Source organism: Rana temporaria, chromosome 10 (assembly GCF_905171775.1).
Source record: "Rana temporaria chromosome 10, aRanTem1.1, whole genome shotgun sequence".
NCBI lineage: Eukaryota > Metazoa > Chordata > Amphibia > Anura > Ranidae > Rana > Rana temporaria.
In genome coordinates, this window is record NC_053498.1 from 80,604,309 (window position 1) to 80,621,379 (window position 17,071).

Below are 17,071 nucleotides of genomic sequence, written 5' to 3' on the forward strand. Positions count from 1 at the left end.
GATGTTTTCCTCTCCCCTCCCTGTAGTCTTCTGGGACACGTCACAGGTCCCAGAAGACTGCACGGCCATTCACAATGTGCCGAGAGGCCTGCACATGCACGACGGGCACCAAACTGTGAAACTGTCACAGCCAGGTGCCCACAGTTAAGATGCCAGGGGCAGAGCAGCGAGGGATGGCTCGAGTGAGCACATTACTGGATCTTAAGACAGGTTAGTGGCTTTTAATTAAGTCGGCAGCTACAGTTTTTGTAGCTGTTGACTTTTAATAAACATACAATTCACTGGAGCTCCTCTTTTAATACTACTTATGTAATTGAGGGGGACATTGTCTTTCTTCCCTCCTTTCCAATCGCCTTCCATCCTTGCATATATTTACTCCTAAACTAACCACGTGACCTCCTGGGAGGTTTTACCCCCTAAATGACCAGAACATTTTTAGCTATTCATTGCGCTACTTTACAATTGCTCGGTCATGCAACACTGTACGCTAATGAAATTTTCATAATTTTTTTCCTCACAAATATCGCTTTCTTTTTGTGATATTTGATCACCATTGGGTTTTTTATTCTATAAACGGAAAAAGACATTTTGATAATAAAAACAATATATGTTCTAAAATATATCCAATTTCATTATAAATTTAAACCAAAATGTATTAAGCTACATTTCTTAAAAAAATCATAAGTGTTCTATTGGTTTGTGCGATTTATAGCGTCTACAAATTATTGAATATATATACTGGAATTTATGCAGCTATATACACTATACTGTAATGGCAGTGATCAGCAACTTATCGTGTGACTGTGATAGTGGTGGGCAATTTGGTGCTACCAGACTCTTGCTGGGAGGTACACTTACTGACTGACACATAGTGACACTAATACAGTGGTTAGTGATATTATTACAGTGTCAGTGTATAGCAGGGATATGCAATTAGCGGACCTCCAGCTGTTGCAAAACTACAAGTTCCATCATGCCTCTGGGTGTCATGCTTGTGGCTTTCAGAGTCTTGCTATGCCTCATGGGAATTGTAGTCCTGCAACAGCTGGAGGTCCGCTAATTGCATATCCCTGGTGTATAGTATTAATACTGGCTGGGAAAGGGTTAACATCTGGGGGGCAAGCAAGGGGTTAACTGTGCTTATCAATGTGTGATATGTGCTGCTTTTACTTTCACATATGTGTGGCTCAAGTCCTGAAATTTTGCCTGAATTCGCACCTGAACCAGACTCAAACAAGCGCAAGACCCTTCTGCAATCCGCTCCACAGCCACCCAGAACCTGTGTGAACCGGCTCCATTAGGAGCCAGTCACTCTCGCATGTCATGCAAATTCAATGCAGAAAAAACGCATCCAATTCGCACATTTGTGAACCCAGCCCCATCTGTCTGTTTTGAAATGGCCAAATCGCTGTTTTGTTAACACAGGACTCTTTGTGTAATTGACCACAGCTGATCAGCTGACTTTAGCCAAAGTCATTGGCTGAATTCAGCTGCCAAACTCGTGCTGTGTCCAATCACAGCACAGGTCGGCAGGGAGCGTGTGCATGCATGCGCACCCTGAACTCGGAAAAGGCCGCGGTGTACATGTGTGTCACCTGCCATGGAGCTGCCGCCCACAGTACAACTTACTGTGCCTGGTTGGGAGATGAGGTTAGTCAGCAGCTCTTGACAACAGGCAGCTGCTAGCTTAGAATGAACTTGGATCATACTGAATTGGGCACAGTGTTGGCAGTGGGCTGTGAGAGGAGTTTGTTCACTAACCAGGGAGTGCACTTTTCTGCATTTTCACAGCCTCTGATCTGGGGCCGTGTAGAATAGGATACAGGCAACCAATGGGTTTAGCTAGATGGGCAGCTATGTACAAAAGCTGAATGCCAGGGTGAAAATGTAAATCTAATCGGTGATTGGGCTTTGCTAACTGAATTATGCAACATATTCATGCATTATTGGCATGTCCCTAGTACTTCCACTTTTGGTATCAAATTTGAGTGGTTCACACCATTGGCGAGTCTGTTTGAAAGACAGAGTTCAGCCGATGCAGGATTTTTTTTTTTTTTTTTTGAGGCTTGAGCACTTTTTTTTTAATTGCAAAACACTGAGGTTATACATGGACATTGATGGATAACTGTGAACATTTAACTGTTGGGATTATTTATACAGCTTTTAAGGCCTTCTATTGCTTATTGTATTGTTTTGTTTTATAAGTGAGGTGTAAACGTAGAGTGTGGTGCATATTAGGCTTCATTCGCAGCTTTTTGCAAATCCATTTAGGAAGTATAACCACCTTCTATACATCTCAGATCGCTTTCCTCTGTTTACATGTCCCTGCTTTAAAGGGGTTGTAAAGGAATTTTTTTTTCCCTAAATAGTTTCCTCTACCTTAGTGCAGTCCTCCTTCACTTACCTCATCCTTGCATTTTGCTTTTGAATGTCCTTATTTCTTCTGAGAAATCCTCACTTCCTGTTCTTCTTTCTGTAACTCCACACAGTAATGCAAGGCTTTCTCCCTGGTGTGGAGAAAGCCTCTTGAGGGGGCGAGCAGGCAAGTCAGGACACTCTCTACTTTGCAGATAGAGAAAGGAGCTGTGTGTTAGTGGGCGTCCTGACACTCTTGCACGCCCCCTCCCCCCCTCAAGAGGCTTTCTCCACACCAGGAAGAAAGCCTCGCATTACTGTGTGGAGTTACAGACAGAACAGGAAGTGAGGATTTCTCAGAAGAAATAGACATTTAAAAGCAAAATGGAAGGATGAGGTAAGTGAAGGAGGACTGCACTAAGGTAAAGGAAGCTATTTAGGGATTTTTTTTCCCTTTACAACCCCTTTTTAAGGCAGGTTTCGAGTGTCTAATCAAATCCTGAAGGGACAGAATTGCCTTTTTCGTTTAATTCAGCTAAACGGATCATACCTTAATGCGTGTAAATGCTTGTTGTGAATAGCACCATTGTAAACGTGTTACCTGCTTTTATAAATGTCCTCCTAAACGCAGATATTGCAGGCTTGATGCCAGTGTGAATTGTTCAAATTTAAAGCAACAAAGAAATGGCAGCACAAGATTCTCATTAGAATGATAAAGTAATTTATTCTATAAAAACAAATCGTACACTTGCATGTTAAATTCTTGGTAATCAGTATAGATGGAAGATGAAAAACACCACAGGGTTGTCTGCAGTGTAATGCATGAAGAAACTGCAACACTGCCAATGTGTGTGAGCCTGTCCTATCTCTCTAGCTGGCATCAGGGAGATAAAATCATAACGGCTGTCAGCCTGCCAATCGCTCTGCACAAAAGCAGTCTACCTCGTGGCAACCCCTTTGTGTCTGTGAGAAGTGGGGGGCTGTGCAGTGGTGACGTATTTTAAAGGTTCACTCCTCTTTTGTTAAAAACCTATTGACAAACCTGGCAATTTTAACCACTTAAGGACCGCCTCCTGCACATATACGTCGGCAGAATGGCACGGTTGGGTAAAATAATTTACAAAATAGGGGATAGTTTTATTGCATTTTTATTAACGCTATAAATTTTGCGCAAACCAATCGATAAACGCTTATTGCGATTTTTTTTTTTTAATATACCAAAAATGGGTAGAAGAATACGTATCGGCCTAAACTGAGGAAAATGTTTATTTTATTTTTGGGGGATATTTATTATAGCAAAAAGTTAAAAATATATTTTTTTTTCAAAATTGTCGCTCTATTTTTGTTTATAGCGCAAAAACTAAAAACCCCAGAGGTGATCAAATACCACCAAAAGAAATCTCTATTTGTAGTAAAAAAAGGACGCCAATTTTGTTTGGGAGCCACGTCGCACGACCGCGTAATTGTCCGTTAAAGCGACGCAGTGCCGAATCACAAAAACTGGCCAGGTCCTTTACCTGCGGGCACGGAGCTTCGGACCGTGTTGCGTTCGCACGCCGGCGATCCCAGGCTGGGCTTAAAGGGCCACATACAGGTACGTGGATGTGCCCAGCCGCGCCATTCTGCCGACGGCGTGAAGGGGTCCTTAAGTGGTTAAAAAAAGTATGGGATTAAAAACTAAAATTAAAAAAAAACAACATATTCGCTTATGTGGCTGCAGCATCGATCCAATGCTGCAGCTGTCCTCCGCCAGGTCTACATTGAGAACTGAGCAATCGGAGAGCGCTGATCTCTCAGTTCTTGGGTCTGCTCTGAGCATAGTCACCGGCTCTCTGCTCTGCCCCTCCATCACTCACTAGAGCTCTGGGCTGTGGAGGGGACAGGAGCAGCTAACTCAGCCTCTCAGAGAAGTGCTGAGAGGCAGAGCCAGCTGCCAGTGAGGCTTCTGGGCAGATCTATCTTTTGTCGGGATCCCTACAATACCTGGACCTGCTCTGTGTCATCAAATAACAGCAGACTTTGGCTCTGGACAGAATCAAGATCGGGCTCTAGGTATGTATTTGGGTGGGGGGTTTGGCTCAGGGGGAACTGCATGCAGAAGGGGTGTGTGTATATTGTACAGTGGAGTAAAACTGAAATGCATACGTTTTTATGCAGAAGGTGGCTTGTGGTTCATTTTGCAGCTCCATTCTCTGAAAGGTATTTATGCTTGAGACCCCAACAACCTACTTCAGATGCCATAAGTCCCTAAACACTTTTATTTTTTATTTTTCCACAGGATTGTGAAGACGTTGCAAATATGCAATTAAATGGCAGGGAGTTTCAGAGCTGGGATGACTTTTGCTTTTTCCTGCAAGAGTGGAGTAAAGAAAATTACCTTCTGCATTCATCATCTTCCGTCATAGAGGAGGGCAGTAATCAAGAACCGAACATTCAAGACGTTGCAGAAATCTTGAAGTACAGCTGGGCACAACTTTCCTGCAGTTGGTATGACAAAACTACAGTTGGTATGATATGTCATAATATCCTCATAGCTGAAATGACATAAATGAGATATCGGCCGTGTCAGGATGGAGTGCAAAGTACACATTTTACACCATTTGTACAATGCATTCTACTTTAATATTTCATGCTGTTGATGTGCAAAGTAAAATTGTGTTCATCTGAGCAGGCGACGTCATGGAGTTTAACAATTTGCATTGTACAGTATGTTATTAAAAGCATGCTATATTATATCACTGCATCAGAATGCCATAAATACATTGGCTTATTCATACAGTACAGCTCAGTGGACTTGTACTCATAGACCAGGGCTCGACAAATCCCGGTCGCCATGGCGACTAGAAATAGCATCCTGGCGACTTGGCTTGGAAGGTGGGCAAAAAATATATTTATTTTTTTTGGGGGGGGGGCTGCCATTCATTCTGAATGGAAGCCCCACACATCTCAGCATGATCGCAGGTACGGAAAACCGCAAGGTCAAAAAGACCGTGCGGTTTCCCTTCGGCTGCATTTTTTAAAAGGTGCATGCACTTATTTATTTTTTGTGCGTTTTTCATGCGGCACAGCAGACCATTTTCACTAGTGTGAACGGAGCCTTACTCCTGTTTTTGGTCATTGTTCAGTCTGGTCTTGACCCTCAAGGGACAGGTTTCTGCCTCATCCATTCTCCTCCAGAAGCCTCTAGCCTCGCAATCCTTTTATCAAAACTTTTTTCTTTTTGACCTTTTTATGTCACCATGGGATCTAAACTTGGTACTTTCTTTTTCAGAAACTCCCTTATGAGCCGATTAGAGAAATTTATTTGGAGACCTCACATCTAAGGTTACCTTCCTGGTCGCCATCACGTCTGTTTAGGCATGTTTGTGTTTGCAGCTCTTTCTTGTATAGAGCCTTTCCTCATTTTTCCCAGAGACAAGGTGGTTTTTAGACTAAAACCTTCCTGATTTTTGAAGGCGATTCCTTCTGTCAGTGAGGATGTTGACCTCCTTTCCCTCCGAGCTGCTCCACAACATGACAAGGACATTACCTTACACTTCCTGGATTTGTTTATGGCTGTCGGGTTCTACTTGGAGACTGAGTCCCTATTTGTGCTGTCTGGAGGTTCTTGTAAAGGAGATCCTGCTTCCCAATCCACCCTTGCAAGGTGGATCAGACAACTTATTTCCAGGGCCTATGCCTTTTAATGAAGGGGGTTCTTTCCTTCCCCACAGCAGCTCTATCCACTAGAGCTGTTTGTGAATCTTGGGGCCAAGTTCTACCAGGCTGATGAGTTCTTAGTGTTATCGGGGTTATTTAACTGTTTTTTATTTATTTTTTTGTCTTTTTTCTTAGTAGGCCTGTTGACAGGGATGTTTGCTCTTTTGCTTCCCATCTCAGTTTTATAGCCTGAGGATGTCCCATGGTCTTTGATTACAACTCCTGTGCTGTACAATTAATGCAGAGGTTCACCCAAATAACATCTATGGAAGACCAAATTCTTTATACTTCTAACATGTACAGTAGGCACTTTTTTTTTTTTTTTTTATTACTCCTGCGGGAGTAGGCGTTTCTATCCTGAGGCGCAATGTAATCTGGGAGTCCGCCAAGATGAGTGATGTCCTTCAGAAAAAGTTCCCCCCGGCAGTTAGGCCCCCTCCCCCTGTATTGTGTAGGCGCGCCACGAGAGTCAGAGTTTCCGAAAGTAGCCGAACATGTAGAGTTGCGAGTCAGCTCTACGCGGCTCCTAGTCGGTGCGCAAGCGCCGTGTAGAGATAACTCGCGGCTCTACATGTTCGGCTACTTTCGGAAACTTCCGTGACTCTCGTGACGCGCCTACGAAATACGGGGGGGGGGCCCTTATCCGCCGGGGGGGACTTTTTCTGAATGAAATCACTCATCTGGGCGAACTCCCAGATTACATTGCGCCTCAGGATAGAAACGCCTACTCCCGCGGGAGTGAGTACCCGGAAGCCGGATTGAAAATAGCGATAAGGTATGTACAGCCTAAAAAAAAAAACTGTACATGTTAGAAGTATAAAGAATTAGGTCTTATATAGATGTTATTTGGGTGAACCTCCGCTTTAAGATAATAGGATTTTTAACTTGCCTGTAAATTCTTTATCTTGGAGTACAGTACAGGGCATGTACGCCCCCCTGTGTCCTCCCTGGCTCTCCAGGTCCTGATCTGTTTTATCCTCTGTGTCCTTTCCGGCTCCTCCTTAGGTCTCCCCCTGTCCTTTGGGTCCCCCTGCGTCCTTCCTGGCTCTTCGGGTCCCCCTGTCTCCTCTCCCGCTCACCCACTGGTCTCCCCCTGCTCTGAATCTTTTAAGATGGAGAGTGGAGGAAGGAGGCTTCTTCCTTTTCTCTTCTCTTCTGAATGAACAGAATAGATGATCACTGCCTCTGTCCATTCATCATAACTGAAACATTGTAACCTGTATTTACTATGCTTCTGTTTATAAATGGAGAGGAGCCTTTGTCTCCTGTTTATTCATCTTTAGTGCAACTGAGGCTGAAGAAGAAGGGACTGGGGAATCTGTGTCCTCAGTCCCTTTCTCTGTCTCAAAGGGGAGATATCGGGGGTCTGTTTTGGCCCCTGATATCTCACCAAAGCGCCCCCCCCCCCCCCCCCCCCAAACAGGACTGTGGGACAAAAAAAATATTACATTTTTTTTATATTTCCACAATAAATCGTAAAACAAAAAAAATACTGACACGTCATTAAAAATAAGAATCGGTATCTGCGAGTACTTGGAGAAAAAAAGTATTGGTACTTGTACTCTGTCTTAAAAAAGTGCTATCTGTGCAATCCGACACGTTTCTGTTGAGTCCTGTATCCATTGCCTGGTCACGGAGCCTGCTGGTGCTCTGGTAGTCATGTGACCAATTAAATAAAAACAATTGTATAATCCATGTCAGAAACCCATAAACTTGTGTGCTTTTTTTTTTTTTTTTTTTTTTTGAGCCCTCCAACATTAAATTACGTTAATACCCCCCCCCCCCCCCCCAGTGGTTTCCGAGCTTACCAAAGCCATCGGTAACCAGGGAACCGCTCTGGCCGATGCCTAGGCAGGAAGCCAAGTGAGGGCAACAGGCTCTATGCCAGGGGTCTCTAACTGGCGGCCCTCCAGCTGTTGCGAAACTACAAAGTCACATGAGGCATTGCAGGGCTGACAGTTACAAGGATGACTCCCACAGGCAGAGGCATGATGGGATTTTTAGTTTCGCAACAGCGAAAATGAAAAGGACAGTGTTAAAATAAAAAAAGTGAACGTAAGAAAAAGGCAGGTTCAGCAAGTGGTTAAAGCGGTGTAAACCCAAAACGAAAATGTAATATACTGTTTCGTTTTTTTTTTTACATGGTGATCCAGCCAGTAACACATTTTCTGGCCTAGGATGACAACGCTTACTTGTTGCACTGTGTATCTATAGAGGAGCAACATTGTTACTCCTATGCCAGCCTTTCACAACCTTTTTTTACCCCAGAGAGAGGAACCCTTCAAATAATTTTTGGGTCTTGGGGAACTCTTGCTACCCAAAAAAAATATATATATATATTTTTGGGGCTAAGTGGTAAAAATGTCTTTCACTGATAGTCAGTTGGAAGAATGCATTGCTTACATTGGTGGTTGATAGGAAGAATGCTCCTCTGAAAAGCAGAGAGTGGCGGCACAGAGCCAGTGTTAAGAATAGTGTACAAGCAAATGACAGAGAAGATAAGTTGCTCTTTGTAACTTCGGAGGCCACCTGGCCACCTACAACCCTCAACACAGTACAGTGGGTGGTGCACAAGAAAAGTGAGTGGTGTGGATTATACGACTTGCACATAAGGTCCGTCTCGGCAAGAACTGAATGATGCAGAATGACGGAACAGATAGTGACATGGTATTATGCCTCATCTAGAGGAGGAGAAAGTAACATCACTTCATCAATGAAGAAGACTAGGATTGGTTGCTGGATGAGAGGAGCCTAGGAATGGCTTGTGTATGCTGTGAGTAGGGCTAGAACTGTCATTCCACTCAACTTACTATGTAGGGAAATCTAGAAAGAACAGCAAGTCAATGAGTATCAGAGATGTAAGTAATAAGGCTGAAGAATAGAAAGGACTTACATTTTTGTTGTGTATTGGCAATAGGTTCTCTTTCATTTGGGTTTTACCATTTTATTTCTATTTTACCCTTTTTAATTTTAAAGGTATTTATTAAAGAATTTAATTTTTTATTTTATTTTTTTCTCTTAGGAAGAACTGTCCAGCATCGATTGAGCTGTCACTAAGTCCCCAGAAAGACAAACTTATTGTTACACAGTGCAGCCCAGATCATATCCACGTCACAGAAGATCCCTGCGATGCTCCTCCCGAGAAGAAGTTTAAGCCCTCATCTGCTGTAGGATTACCAGCACAGGTGGCAAACAATATATCAAAGAAATTTCTGGAACCAAGCGATTTAAAAAGGCTTCTCCGCTTCCGCTCTGGTGCATTTGAAGACCGGACACAAGTTCTCGCGGAGCTGCAGTCCCTTTTCTTTTTAGACCCAGATGCAAAAGTCAAGCTGGTGTTTGTGGAGGATAAATTGCATGTGAAGAAAATCTTTCTGATGACCTCTGCTATGAGAGATCGGGCTCAGAATCACCCCGAAAATCTATTCATTGATGTGTTTACGGACTTCAGCCAAAGTTTTGACTTGTATACCATTTTTTGTGATGTGAAGGGAGAAGGATGGAACCCATGTGCTTACTGCATTGCAAAAAAACAGGTCGACGGCATTATTCCCTTCCTTACAGGTTTGCTTTGTGAAATAATTCCCACATTAAGTAAAAAGGTAAAACATTTAACAGTCAACCCTGATGTCCTAGAGCCAATTAACCTGGAAAGCCGTTTACCCCATGCCCATGTGAGATACTGTATGCAGGCGGTTTTAAATCTCTTGTACAGTCGTATAGCCCACCTGGATGCAAAGTCCGAGGCCCAGATCAAGAACTTCCTTCATATCATATCTCAGACATGTTCAATCAAAGTCTATGACCGATATCTGAATGATCTGAAGCCCATTTGTCCAGCAGAGGTGTTTAAATATTACTCTGACACATGGCACCCCCGCAGAAAAATGTGGGTAAAGAAGGATAACAGGACTGAAGAGTCAGAGAGGCATTTATATGATTTGGTTTCTGCGAATCATGCAAAGCTCAAAGCCGAAGTGGGCTTTATGCCCTCATTGTATCAATGCCTGTGTTCTGTACTTGGCAGCACAGTGCAGAGCCCAGCTGATGGGCTACACCTTCAAAATGCTGACATCACGTCGATCTGCGATTATGAAAAGTCTGCTCTTTCGCCTACATCCAATCAGCAGGTAAATTCATACCAATAGTGCTACATACTGTCATTTTACTAGAAGTCTGCTTATCCTGGAAATGACCACTGTTCAGCTGGTACTGAAGTTGTACTGGTTTTCCTTCATTTGTTTTTATTTTTTAGCCCAGGCAGATATAAAAGACACAATTTTTAAAGCTGCTTAAGATAATCCTTAATCCATCACTTATGCAGACTGATATACAACTGCCTGCTGAGTTTGAATGGCCTTTTTATTTATTTTACTGGAAGTATATATTCTGTAGCACTTTTTTAGAACACCACCTTTGTTTTCTGTCCAGTCCTTCTGTAAGGTAATGCATCGCATACTAGCACATTATGAAAGACCTACCTTAAAACAAAGCTGACATGTTCCATCTTCACATGATCTTCATTCCAGGTTCTCGGGCACCAGCTGTTTGAGTTGTCCGAGCCACAATGACATCGCTCACGCACGTGCATGCGGGAGTCACAGCCATGGCATGTGTGCCATTCCTTCAGAGCACATGCGCCAGTGAGGTCACCAGCTGCCAAAAAAATATCTTGTAAACTGTGCAGGGCTAGGAGATGTTCATTTTAGCTATAGATAAGCTTTATTATAAGCTTACCTGTAGGTAAAAGTCACAAAGCGGAGTTTACTACCACTGTCGCCACACAATTTTGGTTCTCTCTCTTGGCCGTATAACTAAACCTAACGCCTACTTTTATTGCTGGCTTATTATGAGGTCAATTGCACATTACTAGAGAGTACAAGCTTAAAGTGGAACTTCCTGTTCCATAGAGAAAACAAAGTGAGGGAGAGCCCCTCCTGTTCTGGAAATGACTCAAAATTTGGGATTTCTTTCACTTTCGATGATAAAGGTAAACCGGATACATGGTGAGAATTTATCTTCATAACAAGGGCACAGACCACAATAAAAAATATCTCACCTCCCTTCTCATTTTAGCCAAAAAAAAAAAAAGCTTGGCTCCCCAAGCTTGATGTAAACTTATATGTGTTCTTTTGTTGCCTCTACCACCATGTGATGGCCATGGCTTAGTAAAGTAGCTGAGAGGGTGTTCCTTGGAGTCCTACAATGTCATATGCGCTAAGGATTCATAGAAATACCTCATCTCTCAGCATAGTGTCGCTGTGCGGTCATAGAAAAAGATGTAAATAAGTCTATAGAAATGTTAAATCATTCATAGTTCACCCACTGCAGTGCAGTACATGCCAAGATTTAATATTTTTAAGTGTGTATAATGCTGGGTATCACTTTCTGGAAGAAAATAGATGCTAGACCACAGGGGACATGAAGGGGAAGCTTTGAAAGGGGAAGTATCACATGGTCAACTTTCTACCATTAATGAAGCGGGGGGGGGGGGGGGGTTTAATTTGTGGTTGGGCTTTAAGGGCTCGTTCACTCTTCTGTGGAAGCCTGCGTTTTTCAAGTGCACTTGTAAAAACACAGATTTCTGCAAAGGGTATGTTCCCTGTTGTTCACACTACATTGGAGCACTCAGGGGCATAGGTTGTGGTTACTGCCTCATCTTTCCTGTTTTAGAGTCAATTCACACTATGTGGAAGTGTATTTCTTAAAAAAAAAAAAAAAAAAATTGCATTTGAAAGACCGCTGCGGCAAATACAGTGTAACATAAAGTATTGCAACAATTGTCATTTTATTCTCTAGTGTCTCTGCTAAAAATATATAATGTTTTGGGGGTTCCAAGTAATTTTCTAGCAAAAAATATAGATTTTTAAGTAACAAGTGTCAGAAAAAGGCTTGGGCTAAAGATTTCTTGTTTTTCATTTTTTTTGTGTTTAGGGACAAGAGGTTCCTGTACTGACATCCAATGATGAAGGAACTCTCCATACAGCTGCTTCCTCAGAGAATTCTACAGATGAGGTATTGTGGTATGCTGTTTATTCTAAATACACCAATTAAGTAATCAAATAAATTATTACAACTCGAACTACAAAATGTGCTTTTGTGTTTTTGTATTGTGTAGTAAGATGACACTGGAACTGATTAGTGGTGTCTCCCTGCTCAGAACTCCATTCTAGCATCTCCAACAAAAGGCTACCACTGTTTAGAGCCGACTTGCTTTCTGTGACGTAACAAAGCCGGACCTCACAAAACACAATTACAAAGCAATGCATTAAAGGGGGTTGTAAAGGTTTGTTTTTTTATTTTCTAAATAGGATCCCTTAAGCTAGTGCATTGTTGGTTCCCTTACCTTTTCCTTCAATTTTCTTTGTTTTCTTTGTCTGAATTTCTTACTTACTGTTCCTCCTCAGTAAGCTGACTGACTTTCCACTGCTCGGATGATGGTGGAAAGCTTACTGAGGAGAAACTGGAAGTGAGAAATAAAAAAAAACATTTAGAAGGGAAATCGAAGGAAAAGGTAAGTGAACCAACAATGCACTAGCTTAAAGGAACTTATTTAGAAAATAAAAAAATGAACCTTTACAACCCCTATAAAGAGGAACTATGGACAGAATAAAACATAACATATATGATGCCATCTGTTAGCAGCATTACCACATCATTCTTTGTGTCCCCTCTGTAACATAGTGTTGATTATCTGTTGGTCTGACCAGCAAGTCTATTAGTTGTCACTGTAAAGGCCATTTAAATTTACTAGTCCATCTAACGCTACCCTTCGCTACAGGTTGACAATGCTGCTGTCCAAGGGTGGCCAAGTTGCTGCTTCATAGATACAGTGGAGGAGTGAGTGTAGCCACCCGAAGATAGTGTGTTACTTGGCTTGATCACCAGACTAAAATATGTGGTGTGGGGGAAGAACTTGGAAAACAAATGTAGCTACCACATTTAGGGATTGGTCACCACAATATATTACGTAGTCGTGTTTGGGTTTATATACACTATAAAGGCCACAAATATGAAGCATCCTTTGCAAAGTGAGCAAGATCTTATATGCACAGCATGCTGCTACTACTGTCAAGAAAATTTTAAAATTTAGTTGAGCAGTAAGGCCCCTTGCACACTGGGGCGTTTTTCATGCGGTACAGCGCTAAAAATAGCGCTGCTATACCGCATGAAAAATCATGCCCTGCAGTGTTCAATGTGAAAGCCCGAAGGCCTTTACATTGAAGCGGTGCGCTAGCAGGAGCGCACCAAAAGTCCTGCTAGCCGCATCTTTACCGCGGTATAGGAGCGGTGTGTTCACTGCTCCTATACCGCGCCTTCCCATTGAAATTAATGGGAAAGCGCGGTAATACCGCCCGCAACGCGGGCGGTATTAACCCTTTTTCGGCCACTAGCGGGGGTTAAAACCTCACCGCTAGCGCCTGAATATCGCGATAAATACGACGGTATAGCCGTGCTACAAATAGCGCGGCTATACCGTCACCACGGCTGCACGCCTCAGTGTGAAACCAGCCTTGGTGTTCTGTATTGGCAGCTCTATGGAACCTTTATTGTGGTATAAGGGATTGTTTACTTCTATAATTGAGCATGTAGTACTTATAGGGTCATAGTAATATGGAAAACAAGACAAAACGCATCACCTGATGCACACTGAGATTAAAGTGAACAAGCTGAAGTCCAGCTGGTCCCATCAAATTATAAATCAAATTAGAAAAGCATTATTGTATTTTTCATTTAGTACACATCTAAAGCTATTAAGTTTAACCTCAAAATCATTTTTTATGTATCTTTTGCATTTTACTTGTTTTGCTCAGCCATATTTTTCATTCCAAATAGATTTTATTTTAAGCATATATTGAATCGGTACAGTACGTCACTAGCAAAAATATGCAAGTGACCTCAGTGGGAGCAGTCACATAACTTCCCTCCTCATGTGCTAAAACGAACTAAAGTGACCATCCATTGTGTATTGGGAGTATCCCTACTCCCAAGGCATTGGTGTGTATAGTGAAGGTGATCAATTGGAAGGTAAATAAAGTAGAGGGCACATGGTTATGTTCTGGGCTGTTTGCCTTTTCTACCACTTACCATGGGAGGACAAAGAAGAGGAGTGAAAGATAAAAAGGGAAAGAGATTGGGTCTGGGAAGAGGCAGGTGGGGAAGTTGAAGGAAACTGGGGATGGATCCCAGCAGATAAGGCATGGAAGCTGGTGACTTAATTGTCAGAGGTCTGATAACATGCAATTAAAATGGGCTTAGATTATCAATGTCCAGATTTGAGTGAATTTGAACAGTCATTAAGAGTTGCATCCATTTTTTCATTAGGGAAAACTAATTAGTTTTCTGTTTCCTTTGGGTGATTATGGAAGTTAGATACTTGTGGAAAATTAAATGTAAAAAGATGAAACTGTGTGTGTAGGTTTCTGCCTTTTAAATTCAGTGAGGGTGAATTCACACTGTATGCTGTGACAGATGTTTTACTGTATGGTAAAGCGTCTCTCACCACAGAGACACTCAGGAAACCATTGTTTCCTAGGTGTCCCATTCACACGGCAACGCAGCCCATGGTGGACATGCTGCATTTTATCGCAGCACACAATGCTGAATCGCACCACAATGTACAGCAATGCAGTGCACCACACTGTTATACAAAAAACAAGACCTGTGATGCAGTGAATTGTTCCAGCAGCTCTGTAATTCTGTGTAAAATTTGAGGTTTTATAATTCATATTTTCACTGCTCATTTCATACTGAAATTGTAGATTATTTCTCTAGCCATTATGTGTATGTCTGACACTCCAAGAACTTTTTTACTGTAAAACTGAGGAATTAATGGCAGGATTACCTATAGTACTGGTATACTACTGGTTACTTTTTAGAGCAAAGAGTTTAGTGTGGGGCTTTTGGGACAAAAGGGTTGAAAGAAAAAAAAAAACGCTGCCTAATCAATCCCTACAATGTACACTTAACATCTAACTGTGCCTGTTTAAACCATTAACACCAAGTCAAACCCTTAACAGTAGGTTTAACCCTTTAAAATTAGTATTTAAATAACTAACCTGCCTCTAATGTGATTCTAAACCTAAGACCCTTTACTTGCTTACTTACCCTTAAAGACCCTTACTTATGACCCTGACACTTGGCACAGGATGAAACAATTGTCCTTTTGAAAACTACATTTTATATATGTGTGAGCTACATATCTGGTAAGCAATGCTGGATAACACAATGTAGAATAGGTTTGCTAATGATTGTCTAATACAATTCTCACTTTTTCACTAAAATAATTCTTGGAGTGTGTATGTAGAGGAATTGTATGGCGGGCCTGGGGCCAGATGCCTTCAGGCTATGTGCTTGTTGTCCTCAGATCCATTATTAGACCATTCCTTTCAAAACCTTTCCACAATATTCAGTGCATATTGTAAAAGTGTAGTGATTTGTGTCTCAGTAATGCAAGTTGAATGAGATACTGTGTAACCTATTATAATGAACCTGGACAAGCCTAAAAGACTGCCTACAGTAAAAATCACCCTTGAGTCCTAAACCCAGGCTCTCCATTGGGGAGATTTCCCTTCACTTTCCTGTACCATAGCCAGAACAGGAAGTGAGAGGAAATCTCTCCAACGAGAAGGAATGCCTGGTTGTCACCAGAATCAATGCCCCACTGGAAGATTTTACCTCTTACTGTTCTGGTGACAAACTACAATGTAATCCAGGGCTCGACAAATCCCGGGCGCCAGGTCGCCATGGCGACTAGAAATAGGGTCCTGGCGACTTGAATTGGAAGGGGGGGGGCAGAAAAAAAAAAAAAAAAATTTTTTTTTTTTTTTGTGAGCTGGGGCCATCTGGTGGTGAGCCGTTGGTATTACAAGTTATTACCACCAGATGTGAGCTGGCGCCATCTGGTGGTGGCCGCTGGTATTACAAGTTAAACAGAAATTCTAATGTTGTTTTTCACTATTTTCACTGCCATCTTCTTCCCTCTAATTAGAACCCCCAAACATTATATATATTTTTTATCCTAACACCCTAGAGAATAAAATGGCGATCGTTCCAATACTTTCTGTCATGCCGTATTTGCGCAGCGGTCTTACAAGCGCACTTTTTTTGTGAAAAAATTACACTTTTTTTAATAAAAAAATAAAACAGTAAAGTTATCCCCATTTTTTTTTTTATATTACGAAAGATAATGTTACGCCGAGTAAATTCATACCCAACATGTCACACTTCAAAATTGCGTCCGCTCGTGGAATGCCGACAAACTTTTACCCTTTTTAAAATCTTCATAGGCGACGTTTAAAAAAAAATCTACAGGTTGCATGTTTTGAGTTACAGAGAAGGTTTAGGGCTAGAATTATTGCTCTCGCTCTACCAATCGCGGCAATACCTCACGTGTGGTTTGAACACTGTTTACATATGCGGGCGCTGCTCACGTATGTGTTCGCTTCTGCGCGCAAGCTCGTCGGGACGGCGCGCGTTTTCTGGCTCCTAACTTTTTTACCTGGCTCCTAGATTCCAAGCAAATTTGTCAACCCCTGATGTAATCCCTGACATTAATGCACATTCACAGGTTCTGCTTTTTCTTGCCGAAAGCCTCTATAGGCAGTAAAATATTTTTAATGAGTCAAGCTCTCCTCTAGACACTAGTATTTGAGATGCCATCAGCACTTTTTTTTTAACTAAATATTCTTAACCACTTGACACCCGCACGCCGTCATATGACGTCCAAAACGGGGACCTGTTATCCTGGGTGGACGTCATATGACGTGATGGGCTTTGCGGGGGGGATATCTCAATGATGCCTGCACCCGGAGGCATCATTGAGATATCATTTTTTAGCGGCGGCGATCCTGCGCACCGTAAGAACGATCATAGCGGCGGTTCCGCCGCTAGATCGTTCTTACAGGCGGCGGGAGGGGACATCCCCCCCCTCCCGCCGCCATCCGGTGCTTCTCCGGGCTCTCCCGTCCCACCGGGGGCCCGGAGAGATGATCGCCGTCCGCCGGATGTTTGCCAT

At 42.4% G+C, this 17,071-nt stretch overlaps 1 protein-coding gene across 2 annotated transcripts in view; it reads left to right on the top strand.

Moving 5' to 3' along the window:
* The window catches only part of ZSWIM9 (zinc finger SWIM-type containing 9), a 50,481-nt gene that overhangs the window by 21,161 nt on the left and 12,249 nt on the right, over nucleotides 1–17,071 (top strand). For both annotated transcript variants that reach the window (XM_040325571.1, XM_040325570.1), the window contains exons 6-8: nucleotides 4,634–4,842; nucleotides 9,077–10,184; nucleotides 11,989–12,069. In XM_040325571.1, the coding sequence (XP_040181505.1) occupies nucleotides 4,634–4,842; nucleotides 9,077–10,184; nucleotides 11,989–12,069 (1,398 nt within the window). The remainder of the gene's footprint in view (nucleotides 1–4,633; nucleotides 4,843–9,076; nucleotides 10,185–11,988; nucleotides 12,070–17,071) is intronic.